This window comes from Chiloscyllium plagiosum, chromosome 21, assembly GCF_004010195.1.
Source record: "Chiloscyllium plagiosum isolate BGI_BamShark_2017 chromosome 21, ASM401019v2, whole genome shotgun sequence".
Taxonomy (NCBI): Eukaryota; Metazoa; Chordata; class Chondrichthyes; order Orectolobiformes; family Hemiscylliidae; genus Chiloscyllium; species Chiloscyllium plagiosum.
In genome coordinates, this window is record NC_057730.1 from 54,401,601 (window position 1) to 54,419,000 (window position 17,400).

Below are 17,400 nucleotides of genomic sequence, written 5' to 3' on the forward strand. Positions count from 1 at the left end.
TCCATCCTGACTTGGAAATATATCACCAGTCCTTCACTGTTGCTGGGTCAAAATCTTGAAATTGCCTCCTCACTGGCATTATGGGTCTACTGACAGCACATGTATTGCTGCGGTTCAAGAAGTCACCACCACCTTCTCAAGGCCAATGAGGGACGAGCAATAAATGCTGGCTGACCAGCAATATCCACATCCAATGAGTGAATAAAATGACCCAGAAATGTGGGGAGGAATTGTAAAATTGTCTCTGCAGTTCATGGAACAGAAGTAAGCAGAGACTTAAAGAGCAGAGATAGGAGCATATTTTCTACAACTTGAGTCTCTGTGATGGCTAATGCTCAGAAGCAGTTTTTAACTTTGCTTTGCTATTTGTGTTAAGATCTTTCTAAACAGTCCTATATATCAATATCATGTGTTTCCATTTTCTCTTTTAAGTGATAAACTTGTGTTCTGTTGTTTAAAGAATATTAGCAGTCTCGTGTGAATATGTTCAGTGACTTACCATCATGTAAACTAACTGAAGAAAATTAAACACATGACCTATCAAGTTAGGTTTTGTTCTAGGATCTGACATATCCAGTCATATCATCAGATGAGATTATAACAAACTGTACACATGATCAATAAGTAACTTTCATACAATCTTGTAGGTGTCTAACTCTATCTGTTGAAATGATACCAGCAAAGATTTTTAAGCACATTAAAAATTAATCCCAAATTGGAAGAAAAACACTGGCTTTTATGCAATACTCAAAGTGCATTTCTAATACAGTGCCCAACGGACATCTTATATAGTACCCAAAAACATACACAGATAGTACTCATACCAGAGTCCCTGACTATAACACCTCGAAAGATCTGTCACCTCCTCAAGCTTTTATCCCAACATTTTTGGTCTGAGACTAACACTAACTCTTTAATCTAAGGTAATCTAATTTGTTTTATCCCTCCCTTCTCTGCAGCACTGGTATAAGCATCTTCAATAAAGGACTTCAGAGGGCGGCTCTCTCTAAGCTATGGGTATTAATGTTAAAAAATCTTTCAAGATGCAGCTTGTTTATCTTGTTTTGTCATAATACCCTACCAACATACATGAAACCCATTAATTCTATCGCTTGGCCTCAAAAACTGATTTAAAGTAAATATCCATGGCTACAGAAATATTGAGAATTATTAACTTCAGACACAGAGGAAAAAACACCTCAACTATCGCAAAAGCCAAAAATATAAATTTACAATAAATTATATTTTAAATACTTTATAAAAATCACACAGTTTCCACATTGCACAAACACTTACTGCACTACAAAACTTAATAAACGTCTATAGCATATTTTGAACCCCACAGAGGCAATGGCACAGTGGTATACAGTTAGGAGGGAGTTGCCCTGGGAGTCCTCAACATTGACTCTGGACCCCATGCCTTCAGGTTAAAAATGGGCAAGGAAACCACTGTCCTCCCTCGGCTGATGAATTGGCACTCCTCCTTGTTTAACAACACTTGGAGAAAGCATTGATGATGGCAAGGACCCAAAATGTATTCTGGGTGGGGAATTTCAATTTCCACCAGCAAGAGTGGCTTAGCAGCAGTATTAATGATTGAGCTCGTTGGGTCCTAAAGGACATAAAGAAATGGATAGGTTGGCACCTTTTTGATTGGAGTGTAGGAGGTTGTGAGGTAACCATATAGAAGTTTATAAAATCATGAGGGGTATAGATAGGTTTAATGGTAGGTGCCTATTCCTTACAATGGTGGATTTCAAAACGAGGGAGCATATTTTTAAGTGAGAGGAGTGAGAGGTTTAAAAAAGACATGAGGGGCAAATGTTTTACCTGAGGGTGGTTCACGTGTGGTATAAACTTCCTGAGGAAGTGGTGGACGCAGGCATAGTTACAACATTTAAAAGATACTTAGGTAAATACATGAATAGGAAAGGTTTAGAGGGATATGGGTCAGGAACAGAGAAGACTAACTAGTTTGGTTTGGGGTTATGTTCGGCTTGAACTGGTTCGACCAAAGGGTGTGCTTCCGTGCTGTATGACTCTAAGTTCAACAATAAAAACCCTTAGGATCTTTTTAACTTTTATTCCAAACAATTTCCTCTGCATGCTTCTTCTTCAGTCTTTTCCCAAAGGTAGACTGACCCAAAGCACAGTGCCAGGGCAAGGAAAGCAGACACAGCCTGAACACACTCCAACCAGAACAGAAATCAAACTCTGTGCTACTGGCACCAATGTAATCCACATTGGCCATTAGGCCAATTAATGTAGCCCCCAACCCTCCAGCCAGGTCTGAATTGCTATGGCAACATACACTGTTGCATGCATATTTTGGCCCAAAGCTATAACTAGTAATAGTAAAAGCTGCAATTTCTTTCTGTGCCATGGCTGAACAAGAAACTCTCCTGCTTTTATCGCCTACCATTACTGTATATTGGAATGATTTACAAGTTCACACTCAACTTGTTTGGTCATACTGTAAACTTACCTTCCTTGGCCCTCCAGTCCTGGAGTGAGACTGGAATCTGGAACGTCTTTTGTTAAGAGGCAGGGATGCCATGCACTGTGCCATAATACTTCCTCCTCCTCTTCCATTATATGTGATAACACTTCAAATGAACTTTGAAGATTTCTTATGTTTGAAATCATCGATACATTGTACAATTATTGAACATGGACATCTCAATAGATGCTTGCATGATGTTGTTCCAGATAGCAACTAGAGGAATGTTTAATATGCAAGTCTAATCTTAAAATTATTTGAGGGTTGTTCAGTAAGAAGACCAATTGTATGCAACTTATGCTAGTGTTATCTTCATGAGATTGTAAGGAGTAGGCCATTCAGCCTGTCGAACCTGCTCCATCATTTAATATATATACGGCTGATTGAACATTTCAATACCTTTTATCCACACTATCCCATGACACTATTGATAAACAAAAAATTATCAACCTCTACTTTAAATAGATTCAGAACTCCAGCCATTGCTCAAGTTCTGAAACGCAGAGTTAAAGCTTGTATATCCAATGACACTTCCTTCAGATGTGACTGTCTGAGACTCATGCAGCAATCTTTTCGATTTTCAGTTCCAGTTGCATTGGCGACTCCTCTGAGGTCTGTGCACAGGAGCGACCTCAGAATCAGATATCAGTGCTACAATCAATCACCATGCACGGAACTTTGGATCACAACTTAAAGGGAACATTGAACACACAGTATGTCCAACACTTAACACATATAATAGGATTTACACATAGGAACAGGAATAGGCCAATCAGCTTGTCAAACGCGCACCATCATTCAATATGATCATGGTTGTTTGACCACTTCAGTAGTTTTACCTACCATATCCCCCTAACCCTGTACACTGCTGGTAATCAGATATCTATCAATCTTTACCTTAAACATAATCAAAGACTGAGCTTCCATGGCCTCTGCTGTGGGGAATTTAACAAAAGCCTTCTGAAAATCTAAGTATTCTATGACCCATTGATTCTCCTGAGTCAGGCAAGAAGGGGTAAGATTATAAATGACTTGGATGAGGAGGTTGAGAGGTGGGTTAGTAAGTTTGCAGATGACACAAAGGTTGGAGGTGCCGTTGATATATCGAGGGCTACTGCAGGCTGCAGTGCGACATTGACAGGATGCAGAGCTGGGTTAAGAAATGGCAAATGGAATTCAACCTGAATAAATGCGAAGTGATGCATTTTGGAAGGTCGAAATCGAATGCTGAATATAGGATTAAAGACAGGATTCTTGGCAGTGTTGAGGAACAGCGGGATCTTGGTATTTAAGTGCATAGATACCTCAAAGTTGCCACCCAAGTGGTTATTAAGACAGCAAACGGTGTTTTGGCTTTCGTTAACAGGGGGATCGAGTTTAAGAGCCACGAGGTTTTGCTGCAACTCTACAAAACGCTGGTGAGACCACACTTGGAATATTGTGTCCAGTTCTGGTTGCCCTATTAGTGGAAAGATGTGGAGAGGTTGCAAAGAAGGTTTACCAGGATGCTACCTGGACTGGAGGGCTTGTCTTACAAAGAGACGTTGACTAAGCTTGGACTTTTCTCCCTGGAGAGAAGGAGGAAGAGAGGTGACCTGATCAAGGTGTACAAAGTAATGATAGGCATCAATAGAGTCGATAGCCAGAGATTTTTCCCCAGCACAGGATTGATTGCCACAAGGGGTCATAGTTTTAAGGTGTTAGGAGGAAGATATAGAGGAAACATCAGAGGAAGCTTCTTTACCCAGAGAGTCGTGAACACATGGAATGCATTGCCAGCGGTGGTGGTGGAAGCAGAGTCAATAGAGACATTCAAGCAACTGCTGGACTGCATATGGACAGCAGTGAATTGAGGGGTGCATGGGTTATGTTATGTTATGTTAGATTAGGATTAATCCTCGGCACAGCATTGTGGGCCGAATGGCCTGTTCTATGCTGTACTTTATGTTCTATGTTTATTCATTTTGTGACTAATATCTTCAAAAACTCCAACAATTTTGTCAAACTCTCATTCTCAAATTCCTGTTGACTATGCCCAAGTGAATTATTATCATCCAGGTGTCGCTTATCTATTATAATAAATTTCTACATTTCCCCAATAAATATTGTATGACTGACAGCTCTGTAGTTGTGTGTTTTCTCTTTCTTGCTCCATTTCTAAATCATAGACTCAGATGTACAGCATCTAATCCCATTTGCCAGCATTTGGCCCATATCTCTCAAAATCCTTCCTATTCATATTTCTATCCAGATTCATAGATCCGATCCATACATGCACCACCCTCTGTATGAAAACTTTGCTCGTCAGGTCCCTTTTAAATCTTTCCCTTGTGAGTGACATTTGCTGGCTTCCAAACCATAGGAATCATACCAGAATCTATCAAAGCTTGCAAGATAATCATCGATGTATCTAGTATCTTCGTAACCACCTCCTTCAACACATTGGGAGGTAGACCATCAGGTCCTTGGGACTTTTCAACATTCAACCCATTAATTTCTCCAGTACTATATTCTGACTAATGCTAATTTTCTTTCAATAACTTATTCTCCATAGCCACTTGGATCTCTGGGAGATTTATGGTATTATTCTGAATGGAAACAAAGTAGTCATTTAGCTTGTCCATCATTTCCCATTACAAATTCTCCCACAATGGACCCATGTTCCGTTTACCCTAACTCTGATATTTAGCCATCTCTTGATTTGGAAACATTTCTTAAGAAGTTATTCCTGAATAGGTGGTGAAGGTAACTATCTTTGTTGGGTGCTCGTTTATCCTGCAGAAACCTTTTTTTGTCAAATATTGAGATCCTTTGATGATAGTGACTTCACCATTTCAATTGCTGCAACGTGGTTTCCCACCCCAAACAATATGCTCTAATTGCAAGATTTTAGACTCATTTTTAGAAAGTGTGAAACCAAAAATTCCTATCGATGTTCATATAACTGATTCCACTGGATGTTTAAACCAGTCCATGTATTTGTTCCGGAGAAGAGTCACTGGATTCGAAAGTTAACTGGTTTTCCTTTTCACAGAGACTGCCAAACCCGACGAGCTCCTCCAGCATTTTGTTTTTATTTTATTCGCCTGGAGTGTCATTTTCAGGTCGCTTTAAAGAGAACGTGCGAGACATTTCAGTTACATAAGGCTGTGTCGCAGAATATTCGTAGTTATAAGACACCGCTGCAATTTTGTCGAATAGTTGCAGAGTGGGTTTTAAAAGAAGCGACATCATTAATTAATTATCGAGCTCAGCGAAGTTCCAGGCTTGAATCAGCAGATCACCAGGCCGAGCATTTCCAGTCTTGCGAGCTTTGTCTTCCACGGTACGGCCACTCGGTGTTTCAGTTGAAGGTCTGAACGCGCATGGGAAATGCGGAGGGGCGAGGGTGGTATTTAAAGGCTTAGGCTGCATTATTTCTGATCTATTCCCTCCTCTCCGCTCCGCCCCGCCCCGCGACACGAAAGCGCTGATTCTTCAAACTCCGGCTAACGGGCAGCCGCTCGAGCGCCTGGCGGGGAGGAGAGGGGGGTCACACATCCGGGCATTTGATAGGGTGGATTGGGGGGGGGGCGGGGAAACCGGGACGGAAGGGATTGTGGGATATGTAGTCTACTGAGGCCTATTGTTGGGAGCGATGGAAGCGGCGGGAAGCAGGACTACAACTCCCAGCGGGTAATTGGGAAGTGGGGTGGTGGGTGAGTGCGGGCGCCTGCGCAGAGGCCTCCGTGGACCGAGCAGTGGAACGCGTCAGTGCTGTCGGGAGAGACACACGCGAGGAGTCGGAGCTTGCGGGAGGCTGTCGGTTTCTTCTACCATCAGCACCGGCGTCGGAGTCTCGGTGCTCTCCTCCCTTCCCACACCACCCTCTTCAGCCTCCATTCGGACACCCACCGACCGGACGGGGAGAAACATCACCACAAAAGGAACGGTTGTGGTTGTGGTGGTGGTGGTGGGGAGGGGGGGAAGAGAGAGGGAAAAAAAGGAAAGAGCCTTTTCGGAAAAAAAAGGGGGTGCGACGTTATTTTTTGAATCCGGTGACATTCTGAGCGCGGCCATGGATTCGAAAGACGTGGCGGATTACGCCCCGGATTCCTGGGAGCTGGCGGCCGACACGGATGTTGAGGCCCAGATGAATTCCTCCTTCTCCCGGCTCAATGTGAACGCCAAACCGTTCGTCCCCAATGTGCACGCAGCGGAGTTTGTACCCTCCTTCCTGAGGAGCTCAGACGAGGCCGGGGAGACGCTAGAAGGTAATGAGACACAGTCCCTCACTCTCACACCCGCGTACAATTTTTTTACATCGTTTAACATTTAAAACGCACAAATCGCCGAGGCTGCGGAGTCGGCGTGAGCCCGGCTGGCGGCAGGCCTCCGAGTTGAGGCCTTTGTTCCGTTGAAGCATGGGAGGTGGGACTGGGGGAGCTTGGGAGGGGTTGGATTGACCGCCTTCCACAGGACGGGAGGCTCATGGTGTCTACACTCCTCTCCCCCTCCACGATTCACTATGGTGTATTTTTTTTCTTGCCCAAGTTGCAGCCAGAATGGAGCGAGCCGTTCGCCTGTTTCGTGCCTGGATGACAGGCGTGGTTGGGGAGGCGGGGGAGAGGTTTCTACCTAAACTTGGAAATAAAAGCCCTCTGCCTTGCCCCCCACGTCGACTTGAAGTTTTTCGGAGACGAATAGTGTTTCTCTCAACTTTCTTTAGAGCTATATTCCATTCGCCTGTCTGTATGGCCCTCTACTCTTACCCCTCCTTGCGAAATATTCCATATGTTAGACTGGCGGGGGGAGGACTATGCTGCACTTCTCTTGGCCTGAGGCCTGGACGTGAAAACCGACCTCCGTCTCAATCTTGTGTTCATACAATTCCTGTTCCGCTTCGGCATATCGAGAGGCAAAAAACACTGAAGGATCATTTTAAACGGGCATTAATGTCTGCGCCGTGTATTCCGGCTTTTCGTACGATGCTGGGAGTGTTGAATTACAAGAAAACTTTTGAGCCGCGTAGTTATTTTCGCCTATGACTTCATTTATTTATAGTAAATGAAGGTCCTAGTTAGGTTTACAGGCAAAAAAAATCGTCACCGGTATTTATGAATCGATGGTTTAACTTTGGAGATGCAATTGTAGCTAATTTGCAGAAACTTTCGAAACTGTTCAACTTAACAATTTCCCCCATGCCAATTTAGGAGCTTGAACCTACTATATATATATATATATAACGCAATCACGTCGCTAAATTGCATGCTGGCATGCCAGCATTTACAAGTACTGTACGGTAATTGTCGTATTGGCTACTTTCAGCACTTTGTTTGAAGACCTCCATCCTACAAACAACAATTAATGCTCATGGATTTATGAGACGGTATGTATTTGTGTTGTAGTTGTGACATTTCTAGTGGTCAGTTTAATTTATAGAAAGTAATCTACAAGTGCAATAGCCAGAGAAATATTAAGGCCTCGAGTTTTATGTTGAATACAGCACATAAACACACTTTCCTCTAAACCTTGGACTTTTTCATCTAGTTGAATAGGGTGGAGTTACAAGTTAGATTCAGGTCTTGATTGCAAGATAGTTGTTATGCAGCTGTGTCCTGAGAATGACAGGGATAACTGCCTGTTTGTACAGCTGAAAGCTCCTTGCATTCATTTTAGGTAGACCCTGTGAACTGTGACAGTTGGGAGGCATTTGTTTTCTGGTCTATGGTTTGTTCTTGTTCAATTTCTCCTCCACACTCTGAATATAACCAGATCTGGAATTGCAGTTTGTGTTTCCATGTCTCTTTCTTGGACACCGGAATAACTTATGGGAGAAGTTACTTATGGAATACTACCTTCAACTTTTTAAGAGAAAACTAAGCAAATGGATTTTGATAACTACGTTATGTATATTTTGTATTGAAGTAGCAGTTCCAGTTTTCCATGTACTGCAATTTCTATTCTGGTTTTTAAATAAGTTTTATTTTTACAAACCATTCCTCCCCATTTACCTACTATAGGGGGTCTTAAACTTATATTGGTTACAACATAAATAAGCAAGATGTTAATATTTTGGTATGATGGTGTGGCAGTGATGACAGGTGTGATCCATAGGTCGCTACGTAAAAATAAACTTTTGGCAATACCCCTTGACCTGAGTTCAAGTTGCAACTCCTGGTAGCCAGCTGTAAAGTTCAGCCATTTTTCTGGACCTTTGTGTTAATCTAAAGAAAGAAAGAAAATAATCTTTTTGAAGTGCAAAAACTGAGGTGGCTCACATTTGTTACCCATCCCTAATAGTGCTTGAGCTCAGTGGCTTACCTGACAATATTGGAGGCCAGTTTAGAATCTGACATTCAGTGGATCTCAACCCTAAGTTAGGATGACAGATTTCCCCTCCCTCAAGGACATTAGTGAACCAAATAGGCTTTACAAAGGTGAATATGGTTTTGTGCTTGCCAACATGAGACTGACTTTCACTTCCAAGTATTTTAGAATTCAAATTCTGCCAGCTTCTGTGGAATTTAAACCTGTGCCTGGGCCCAACTTGAGTGAAATAATCATTTCATCCCAAACCACCACCCCATTCCTGCTCTAATATTAAAGGGAATATAGCTCTAAGAAAGAGAATACATGCATACTTGATCATCACTGGTGTTGATACTCAAAGTAACAAAGATGTCCCTGGAGTGTGCAGACGCCAGGGCAAGTAACCCATCATTTGGGTATGATTACCTTTATTCTTCAAACCGTTGGTAAATAATTATTGATCATTTTAAGACTTAAATTTTTTAAGCACTTTAACATGAAGTATCCCTTTTCTTAAGAAGACAGATTCAGCCTAACAGAAGTTGAGGATGGGAATGAATGACCCATTTAGTGAGGAAAGTCCTACAGCAAACTGTTAACAGTTTCAGTGCAATTTAGGTTTGACCGCAAGTGCTATATAAAGTAGGGAGAAAACAGTGAGGAGTCTGGTGTTTTGGCTAAAATGAACTTGAATTCAGGATAGTTTAGAATGTAGGGGCATAACACTGACGAGCAATTTGTAAGTGAGGGTTTATTCCTGAGTAACAGCTTTATTGTTATATCCAAATATTTGCAACAGGAATCTGTCTGAACCATATTTATGCATCATCCCCAGCTGCAGGTGCAACTGTTTGTGGTATTTTGTATTTTAATTTCTGCTGTGTATTTGCACACCAGCTTGATTATACTTTTTGAAAGTTCCTGAAGGACAGCTGGTGAAGACTGTTGAAAGCAAAGTTTGTAGCCAAGGTCAATTTTGTTTCTGCGATAGTGTTGCAGATAATGCTGTGTGCAGCATGGAGCCTTGTTGATGGTGAACAATTTTATTGTGGAAAATACAAAGCTAGAAGTCTAAAACATGGGAACATTTTTAAGTCTATGAAGGATGTAGAAATGGTGACCATGAAAAATTATATTTCAGAGAAAATGATCCTCATTGTGGACTGGATCTGGGATCTGCACATTTAACTTCATGTCTAACAGCTGGAATAGGAATGGAATTGGACTGTTCATTTCTGGCAATCAATACCAGGAGTGACTTTCTAGTGTTATAAAGATTTACCTCCATGATGTCAGCTACAGATGGCAGCATAACTACTGTTCAGGTCCAGCTTCTAAATTGAAATTGACCTTTGACAAAGATTTTATGCTTGTGTTGTTTTTAAAAAAAAAATCCTTGTGTGGAAAACATGCATTTACATTCCAAATTTCAGTTGTTGCATATAAAATAAGAAATTTTGAGTAGATACTTGCTAGAAAGATATGTCAGAACCCAGAGTTGAGAGTGTGGTGCTGGAAAAGCACAGCAGGTCAGGCAGCATCCAAGGAGCAGGAGAATCAACATTTCAGGTATTAACCCCCACCCACCCCAAAAAAAGTCCAGATCTTCATTCCCCAGTACAGATTATTACCAGAATCTTTGTGTAAATGTTATTAATAGTGAATAGTGTGTTCAATAACCTATATTTTTTTTCTCTCAGGCACGTCTGATTCATGACATGAATGTGCAAAATAAGATTCAGTAAGATCATAGCTAATCTTATTACCCCCACATTTCTACCTCCCTCTAATAACCTTTCACCTCCTAAGCGACAATGTGTCTGCTTCTACCCTTAAAAAAAATACATGTTTTGTTTTCAGCACTGTGAGCAAGAAAGCTCCAAAGAGACTGAACCCTCTGTGAGAATACTTCTCTGTACTTCTGTCTTAAATGGATGGTCTCTTTTATTTTTAAAACAGTAACCCCCCTAGTTCTGGGTTTTCCCACCAATGGAAGCATTCTTTCTACATCTGTTAAGTCCCCTCAAAATCTTACTGGCTCAACCAAGTTACCTCTTGCCCTTCTGACCTCCAATAGATACAGGCCTAGCCTGTTCAACCTTTCCTCATAAACTAACCCCTCATTCTAGGTAATAGTCTAGTAAATCTTATGTGAGCTGTCTCCTATGTATTTGAGATTTGTGTTGAGATGTTGTGTTGCACCTCTAGGATAGGTGTATTTTGAACCAGGATCTTCTGGCCCAGTGATCAGGCAACTACTACCTACCGTTGGAGCCTACCAATATCCTTCCTTAAATAAGTAGACCAAAACTGTATTCCAGATGTGGTCCCATCATTGCCTTGTACAATTTCACTATAAGTGTGCTTTTCTATTTGGTTCCCTTTTATATATAATGTTCTGTTAGCTTTCTTAGCTAATTGCTGAACCTTCATGTAGTCTGCAGTTTGTGCTTGAGGATACCCGGATCCATCTAGATCTCTGCAATCCGGCATCACTTGGATGATATGCTGCTTTTTGATTCTTTCTGCTGGAATGGGCAAATTTCATATGCTTCAACATTGTGCTTGATTTGCCAGACCTTTGCCCATTCACTTAGTCGGTTTGTACCTTTAAGACGAATAGATTACGCCATTCAGCCCATTGAGTCTGCTCCGCTTTTTGATGTCTAATATGTTTCTCAACTCCATTCTCTTGCCTTCCTTGTGTCTTCACAGCTTGCTTTCCTATCTCAGGAACTGTCCTCAGCAAATTGAGCAACTCTACTGTCAATCTTTTTTCAAATTATTTCTATGAAGTTTTAAGAAAAATTGAGAATCCAGCACTAGCCCTGTGGCACACTGCACGTAACATCTTCCCAACCAAAAGTGCCAATTTATTCCTACTGTTTCCTGTTGAGTAGCCAATCTTTTAAACATATCAATACGATGCCCCCTACATAGCTTTTCTGCAATAGGCTTTGTTGAAACTTGTCAAATGTATTCTGGAAATTAGAGAACAGTCATCCACTGGTTCCTGTTTAACCATAGAATGTTATTTTGTCAAACCACACCAATTTATTACTAGTAAGTTTTAATAAAATTTCTTTTTTATAAAGCCGCATTGATTATTGATGCTGTCTTGCACTTTTCTAAGTGTTCTGCTATAATGTTAGTATCTCACCTATGGTAGGTGTTAAGCACCTATTCAAGACGGCTCAGGGAATCTCTGGTGGTCTCTACTTGCAAGCCTCTCTTGGTTCCTCCCGGAGTTTGTACTCTGTGGTAGTCTGGAATATAAAATTCTTACAGACTGTTTAGTTTAAATTATTACCTTTATTTAGCAGTGGCATCAATGTTACACCGTATAACATAGATACCTACAAGCCAGGCTTGAACTAAGGTTTTAAACCATTAGAGCATAGCGGCGCCAGCTCTTATCCGTAAGACTGCTCTCAGGCTACTCTTATTGCTGTAAAGCCAGCTGTCTTTATACAAGAATTGGTATTAAAATTACAAAAACACCACATGCCCTTAATCAATAAACAGCAATAAAATGGCAATAGTTTGCGGAGAAAGAGAAACTCATTGACAGGTCTGAGTACACTTGACTAAGCTACATGCGCGTCAAAGTGGGAACCTTTATGAAACCAGGCCAAATGGCCAATTTCTTTGGCTAGATAACCTTCCTTTTTAACAGTACATCTTGAGAGCTGAGTCCAAACTTGCTCAGCTAACATGCCCAATATCATTGTCCTACAAAATGCCTTTTTTTAAATCATCTTAGATACCCAGAATGAAAATATGTTCATAACATTCCCGGATCTCAGGCTTCAGGAAAAATGCACAAACAATCGATCCATGACGAGCAAATGTGCACTCTAATCAGACCACAGAGTTAAATCTTTCCACCAGCTCTGTCCTCACTCTTGGTCTGTGCCCCTTAACCTCTTAGGTCAGTGAATGTAATTTACAGAAAAATGTTTGTTTTTTCTCTCTTACTCACACATGAACATCTTCCAACATCCTTGCGGTGTCAGTTTCAGTCTTTGTGTGCTCCTGGCTTGTAAGGGTAATGAGACATTCACCTTCTAGAAGAGTCAAGATTAGAGAGCTGAGCTTCATAAATTCACACCTGTTCAAGTATGGTATACAAGAAAATGTATCAGTAATGTTCTTTTACGTGCATATTCCATGCAGCTTAATTACAAGTTCTCTTCCTATTGAGTATGAGTCTTGTTAAGAGTCTTTGATGTAGTCCATCAATTTAGTTATCCAACATCCCACTGTGCAATATGCGCACCTCCAGCCCCTGGAGTGAGAAGGAAGTACTACCACACAGTCCAGAAGTAGAGGTTTAGGGTGAGAGGAAAGGTATAAAAGAGACCTAAAGGGCAACGTTTTCACGCAGAGGGTGGTGCATCTATGGAATGAGCTGCCAGAGGATGTGGTGGAGGCTGGTAAATTACAGCATTTAAAGGGCATCTGAATGGGTACATGAATAGGAAGGGTTTGGAGGGATATGGGCCAAATGCTGGCAGGTTGGACTAGATTAATTTAGGCTATCTGGTTGGCATGAATAATTTGGACCAACTGGTCTGTTTTCATCCTGTACAGCTCTGACTCTGACTTCCAATCAAAAGACGGGACTTATGATAATATTTCCGAAGACTCAATATTTTCCCAATGCTTTTGGAAAGAAGTGCGCCTGTTTTCAAAAGGTTGCCATGCTACCATGCGAATTGATGACAATGCTTCGATATCCTGCTGGTACCTGTAGTAGATCATTGTTTCTTCAATCCATTACAAAAGTCTTTTTATTCACGTTTATCACAGATGTCCCATTATCCAACTTACTCAGTTTGTGTAGCACCAGTCTGCATTAACAGTATTCCCCAAAACTAAAACTCTGGCTCATGTCCCTTGAATCCATCATCTGTCAGATGATTATCCTAAACATTGTGCTTGGCTAAGGTATCCAGAAACTCATCCACAACATTTAAGTAATTTTGATATCATGTCCTAATTATTCCAGACCTCATGCGTGATAATCCCCAAAAACAGTTGGAACTCAACCCGACCACCAGGAGTTTTTTTTAAACAGTTCATTCGTGGGGTGTGGGTGCTGCTGATTTGGTCAGTATTCAGTTCTAATCTCTAATCTGCAATGAGTTGTTTCATGGAGCACCTGTGTTTTCTTTGAATGCGCAGCCAAGATCACTAGTTAGCCCCATTACTAAAGCTGCAAAACCAAGAAATATTTATTGAAATTTTAAGCATTCACTATTAAACTAGTTCTAATAGTCTGACATGAATATGGACTAAACAACAAAACATTTGAATAGAAATATCTGCTTTTAAATGATGACTAATGTTGATATTATGGAGGCGAAAGTGAGGACTGCAGATGCTGGAGTTCAGTCTAGAATGTAGTGCTGGAAAAGCACAGCAGATCAGGCAGCATCCGAGGAGCAGGGGAATCGACGTTTCAGACATATGATGAAGGGTTTATGCCTGAAACGTTGATTCTCCTGCTCCTCTGCTGCCTGTCCTGGTGTGCTTTTTCAGCACTACACTCCCAACTCTAATGTTGATGATATTATTATCAATCTAATATGTTTAGTGATGCATAATTCCAGTATTTAAGTGACAGTCCTGATAATGGTCCTAACATAGATGGTCAGTAAGTGTACCAGCCATATGTATGGATATAGTGGTTATTTTCAACAACTGCAGGCTTAGATGATTGAAACAAACCTGTTTTAGTTACCAGAGAGAGTGCCATGTTTGGCATATTAATCACCACTAAAGTGACTGTCTTTTTTTCCTTTTCTGTGTATGCCTTTTTAGAATTTGAACAACATGTTGGGGTGACTCGTGGATAGACAGGAGGTAAAAGTTCTGTTCCCATTGCACCTTCATGCCAACTTATGTTCCCCATTCAAGGCCACTGCTTAAGCAGTATAATGTGTAAGCTTTTACTTGGTAGCTATGAATGCAAATTACATGATGGTTTGCACATTGTTTAAATAGGCAACTTCAGCTGTAAAATACTGAGTACTTGGGGTTGGCTTCCATTTGTAAACTGATCACAACCTCCAACACGCTATCTGTCTCTATCTCAATCGCTGCTCCTCTGTTCCTAGACTGTCACATGTAATCTTGTGTAAGCTGCAATTTCCTCACATTGATCATTGAAATGGAGTCATGGAGATGTACAGCATGGAAGCAGACCCTTCGGTCCAACCTGTCCATGCCGACCAGATGTCCCAGCACCTGGCCCATATTCCTCCAAACCTTTCATATTCATACACCCATCCAAATGCCTTTTAAATGTTGCAATTGTACCAGCCTCCACCACTTCCTCTGGCAGCTCATTCCATACACATGCCACCCTCTGTGTGATAAAATTGCCTCTTAGGTCTCTTTTATATCTTTCCCCTCTCACCCTAAACCTATCCCCTGTAGTTTTGAACTCCCTGACCGCAGGGAAAAGACTTTGTCTATTTATCCTATCCATGCCCCTCATAACTTTGTAAACCTCTAAGGTCACCCCTCAACCTCTGACGCTCCTGGGAAAACAGCCCCAGCCTGTTTAGCCCTCCCTATAGCTCAAATCCTCCAACCCTGGCAACATCTTTGATCAAAGCATAATTTTCTTTTCTCACCCATGAGTTCAAAGCACTTGTCAATTCCATGCTATTTCACTTTGTTTGCAGCCTCATCCAGTACTTATTTGGCTGGCCTCCCTCATTTGACTTCATCTGCTCTTGCAAAGCCGTATAGCCTGTGTTATATTTTAGACCAAATAATTTTCACTGATCACCATGTCCTTCCTGAATTAGTGGTTTTCAATCTTTTTGTGGCTAGTAGATGTTCATGGATCCTGTTGGCTAGCTTTCTGCCTTTTTGCCCAATGTAGTGTTTGTTCCCGTAGCCACAGTCCCCTACATCAAAGGCAACTCAAAGGACTGCCAGACTGCTCAGACCTCTTGGCATCAAGGTAGCCCACAAACTCACCAACACTGTAAAACAGCAGCTAATGAACTTGAAAGACCCCATACAGACATCAAGCAAAACTAATGTCATTTACAAAATACCTTGCAAGAACTGTGACAAACAGACTGAAAACTAGCGACCAGGATACAGGACCATCAACTAGCCACAAAATGACATGACCCACTCTCACGAGCATCCTTACATGCAGTTGAGGAAGGACACCACTTCGACTGGGACAACACATCCATCTTTAGGGCAAGCCAAGCACAAGAATTGAGACACGCGCAAGAATTCCTAGAAGCATGACATTCCAACCGTTTGTCCATAGAGTCCTCCCTGACCCTCTGAAGAGCATCCCACCCAGACCTGTCCCCATAACCCTGCATTTCTGCTGGCTAACCAGCTAGTTACGTGTCCCTGGATACAATGGGCAATTTAGCTTGGCCAGTCCACCTAACCTACATATCTTTGGAGATATAGCTGCATGAATTCATTTTATACTTGCACTGTGCAGTGTTTGTATCTTTTTTAATCTATAAATATTTTTAGGGGGTCACAACATGTTACCAGGTGCATGAGACACTTCTGATTGAAGTCTTGACGTTTGAAGATGTCATGGACTCATTGTTGTGATTTATATCAGTCAATTGTGTCTTCATTCAAAAATTAGTTTCAATGTGAGCTGAAGAAAAAAATGCCTTGACATTTCATATTGAAGGTAAACTGCAAGTAGTGTTGCTGTTCCAGTTGTGTGGAACAAGGTAGAATAAGTGGAGTAAATGAAAAGACTAGTAAGATTTCGAAGTAAGGAAGATAATTGCGCTGAGCCAGCTTGGACTCAGCCGGACAAATAGACGCCATGTGTTGTGATCTTTCTGATTGTGATGCCTGTTGACCAGGAGACTTGGAGCTCTGCTCTTTTTATGAAATGCATTCAGTTTGTAACAGAGAAGTGAGCAGTATATGATTTGTTTTTACTGGCATGTGCCTTCTCCAATTAGAGAGTTTACGTACACAAGTGTTCTTCTTTTCCTCCGTCCTCATTGCTATCCAACTTTACTCGTAGCTGTGCTGTTCCAATAATTACCCAGTTTGGGTGTGAGGACTACATTCAGTCCATTTGATTAAGAAATTTCTTCTGAATTCTTTGGATGCCATCTGTATGGCCCATAGTTTGTGTTTCAGTTATCATAGAGATACAGAATTGGTGTTGGTTTTCTTGATCTTTTTAGCAAGGGAGTAATACAATGCTATCCCAAGTGTACTTGAGCAGACACCAGTGCTCAATGTACAATGTCACAAAATAGATACCTCTAATGGACAGTAGTGTCTATTGAACTACATTATCTGCTAAAATCCAAGTGGAGCTTGAGGCTTGTGGCAAAGTGCTACCAGCTAGCCAAGAGGACATATATAAAGGAGCGTGTTACTGAAATGCTGTCTTTATCCCCAGCTGCTGACTGTTGTTGTCAGAAGAGATTACATTACATTTGATATATTTTGACTCCAAATAACTGATTTTTGCTTCTAATTTGTCATATTCTGCATATGACACATTGTGCCTGGTGCCTTCTGTTGCTATCAGCATGATGAATGTGGTGCTTTTCACTTAATCCCGGGGATGGCAAATAGCA

At 41.3% G+C, this 17,400-nt stretch overlaps 1 protein-coding gene across 1 annotated transcript in view; it reads left to right on the forward strand.

Moving 5' to 3' along the window:
- Positions 1-6,158: 6,158 nt before the first annotated feature.
- Positions 6,159-17,400, forward strand: part of LOC122560891 (eukaryotic peptide chain release factor GTP-binding subunit ERF3A) — a 50,469-nt gene continuing 39,227 nt past the window's right edge. Inside the window, exon 1 of the mRNA XM_043712114.1 lies at positions 6,159-6,753. Coding sequence (XP_043568049.1) covers positions 6,558-6,753 — 196 coding nt within the window. The 5' untranslated portion in view covers positions 6,159-6,557. The remainder of the gene's footprint in view (positions 6,754-17,400) is intronic.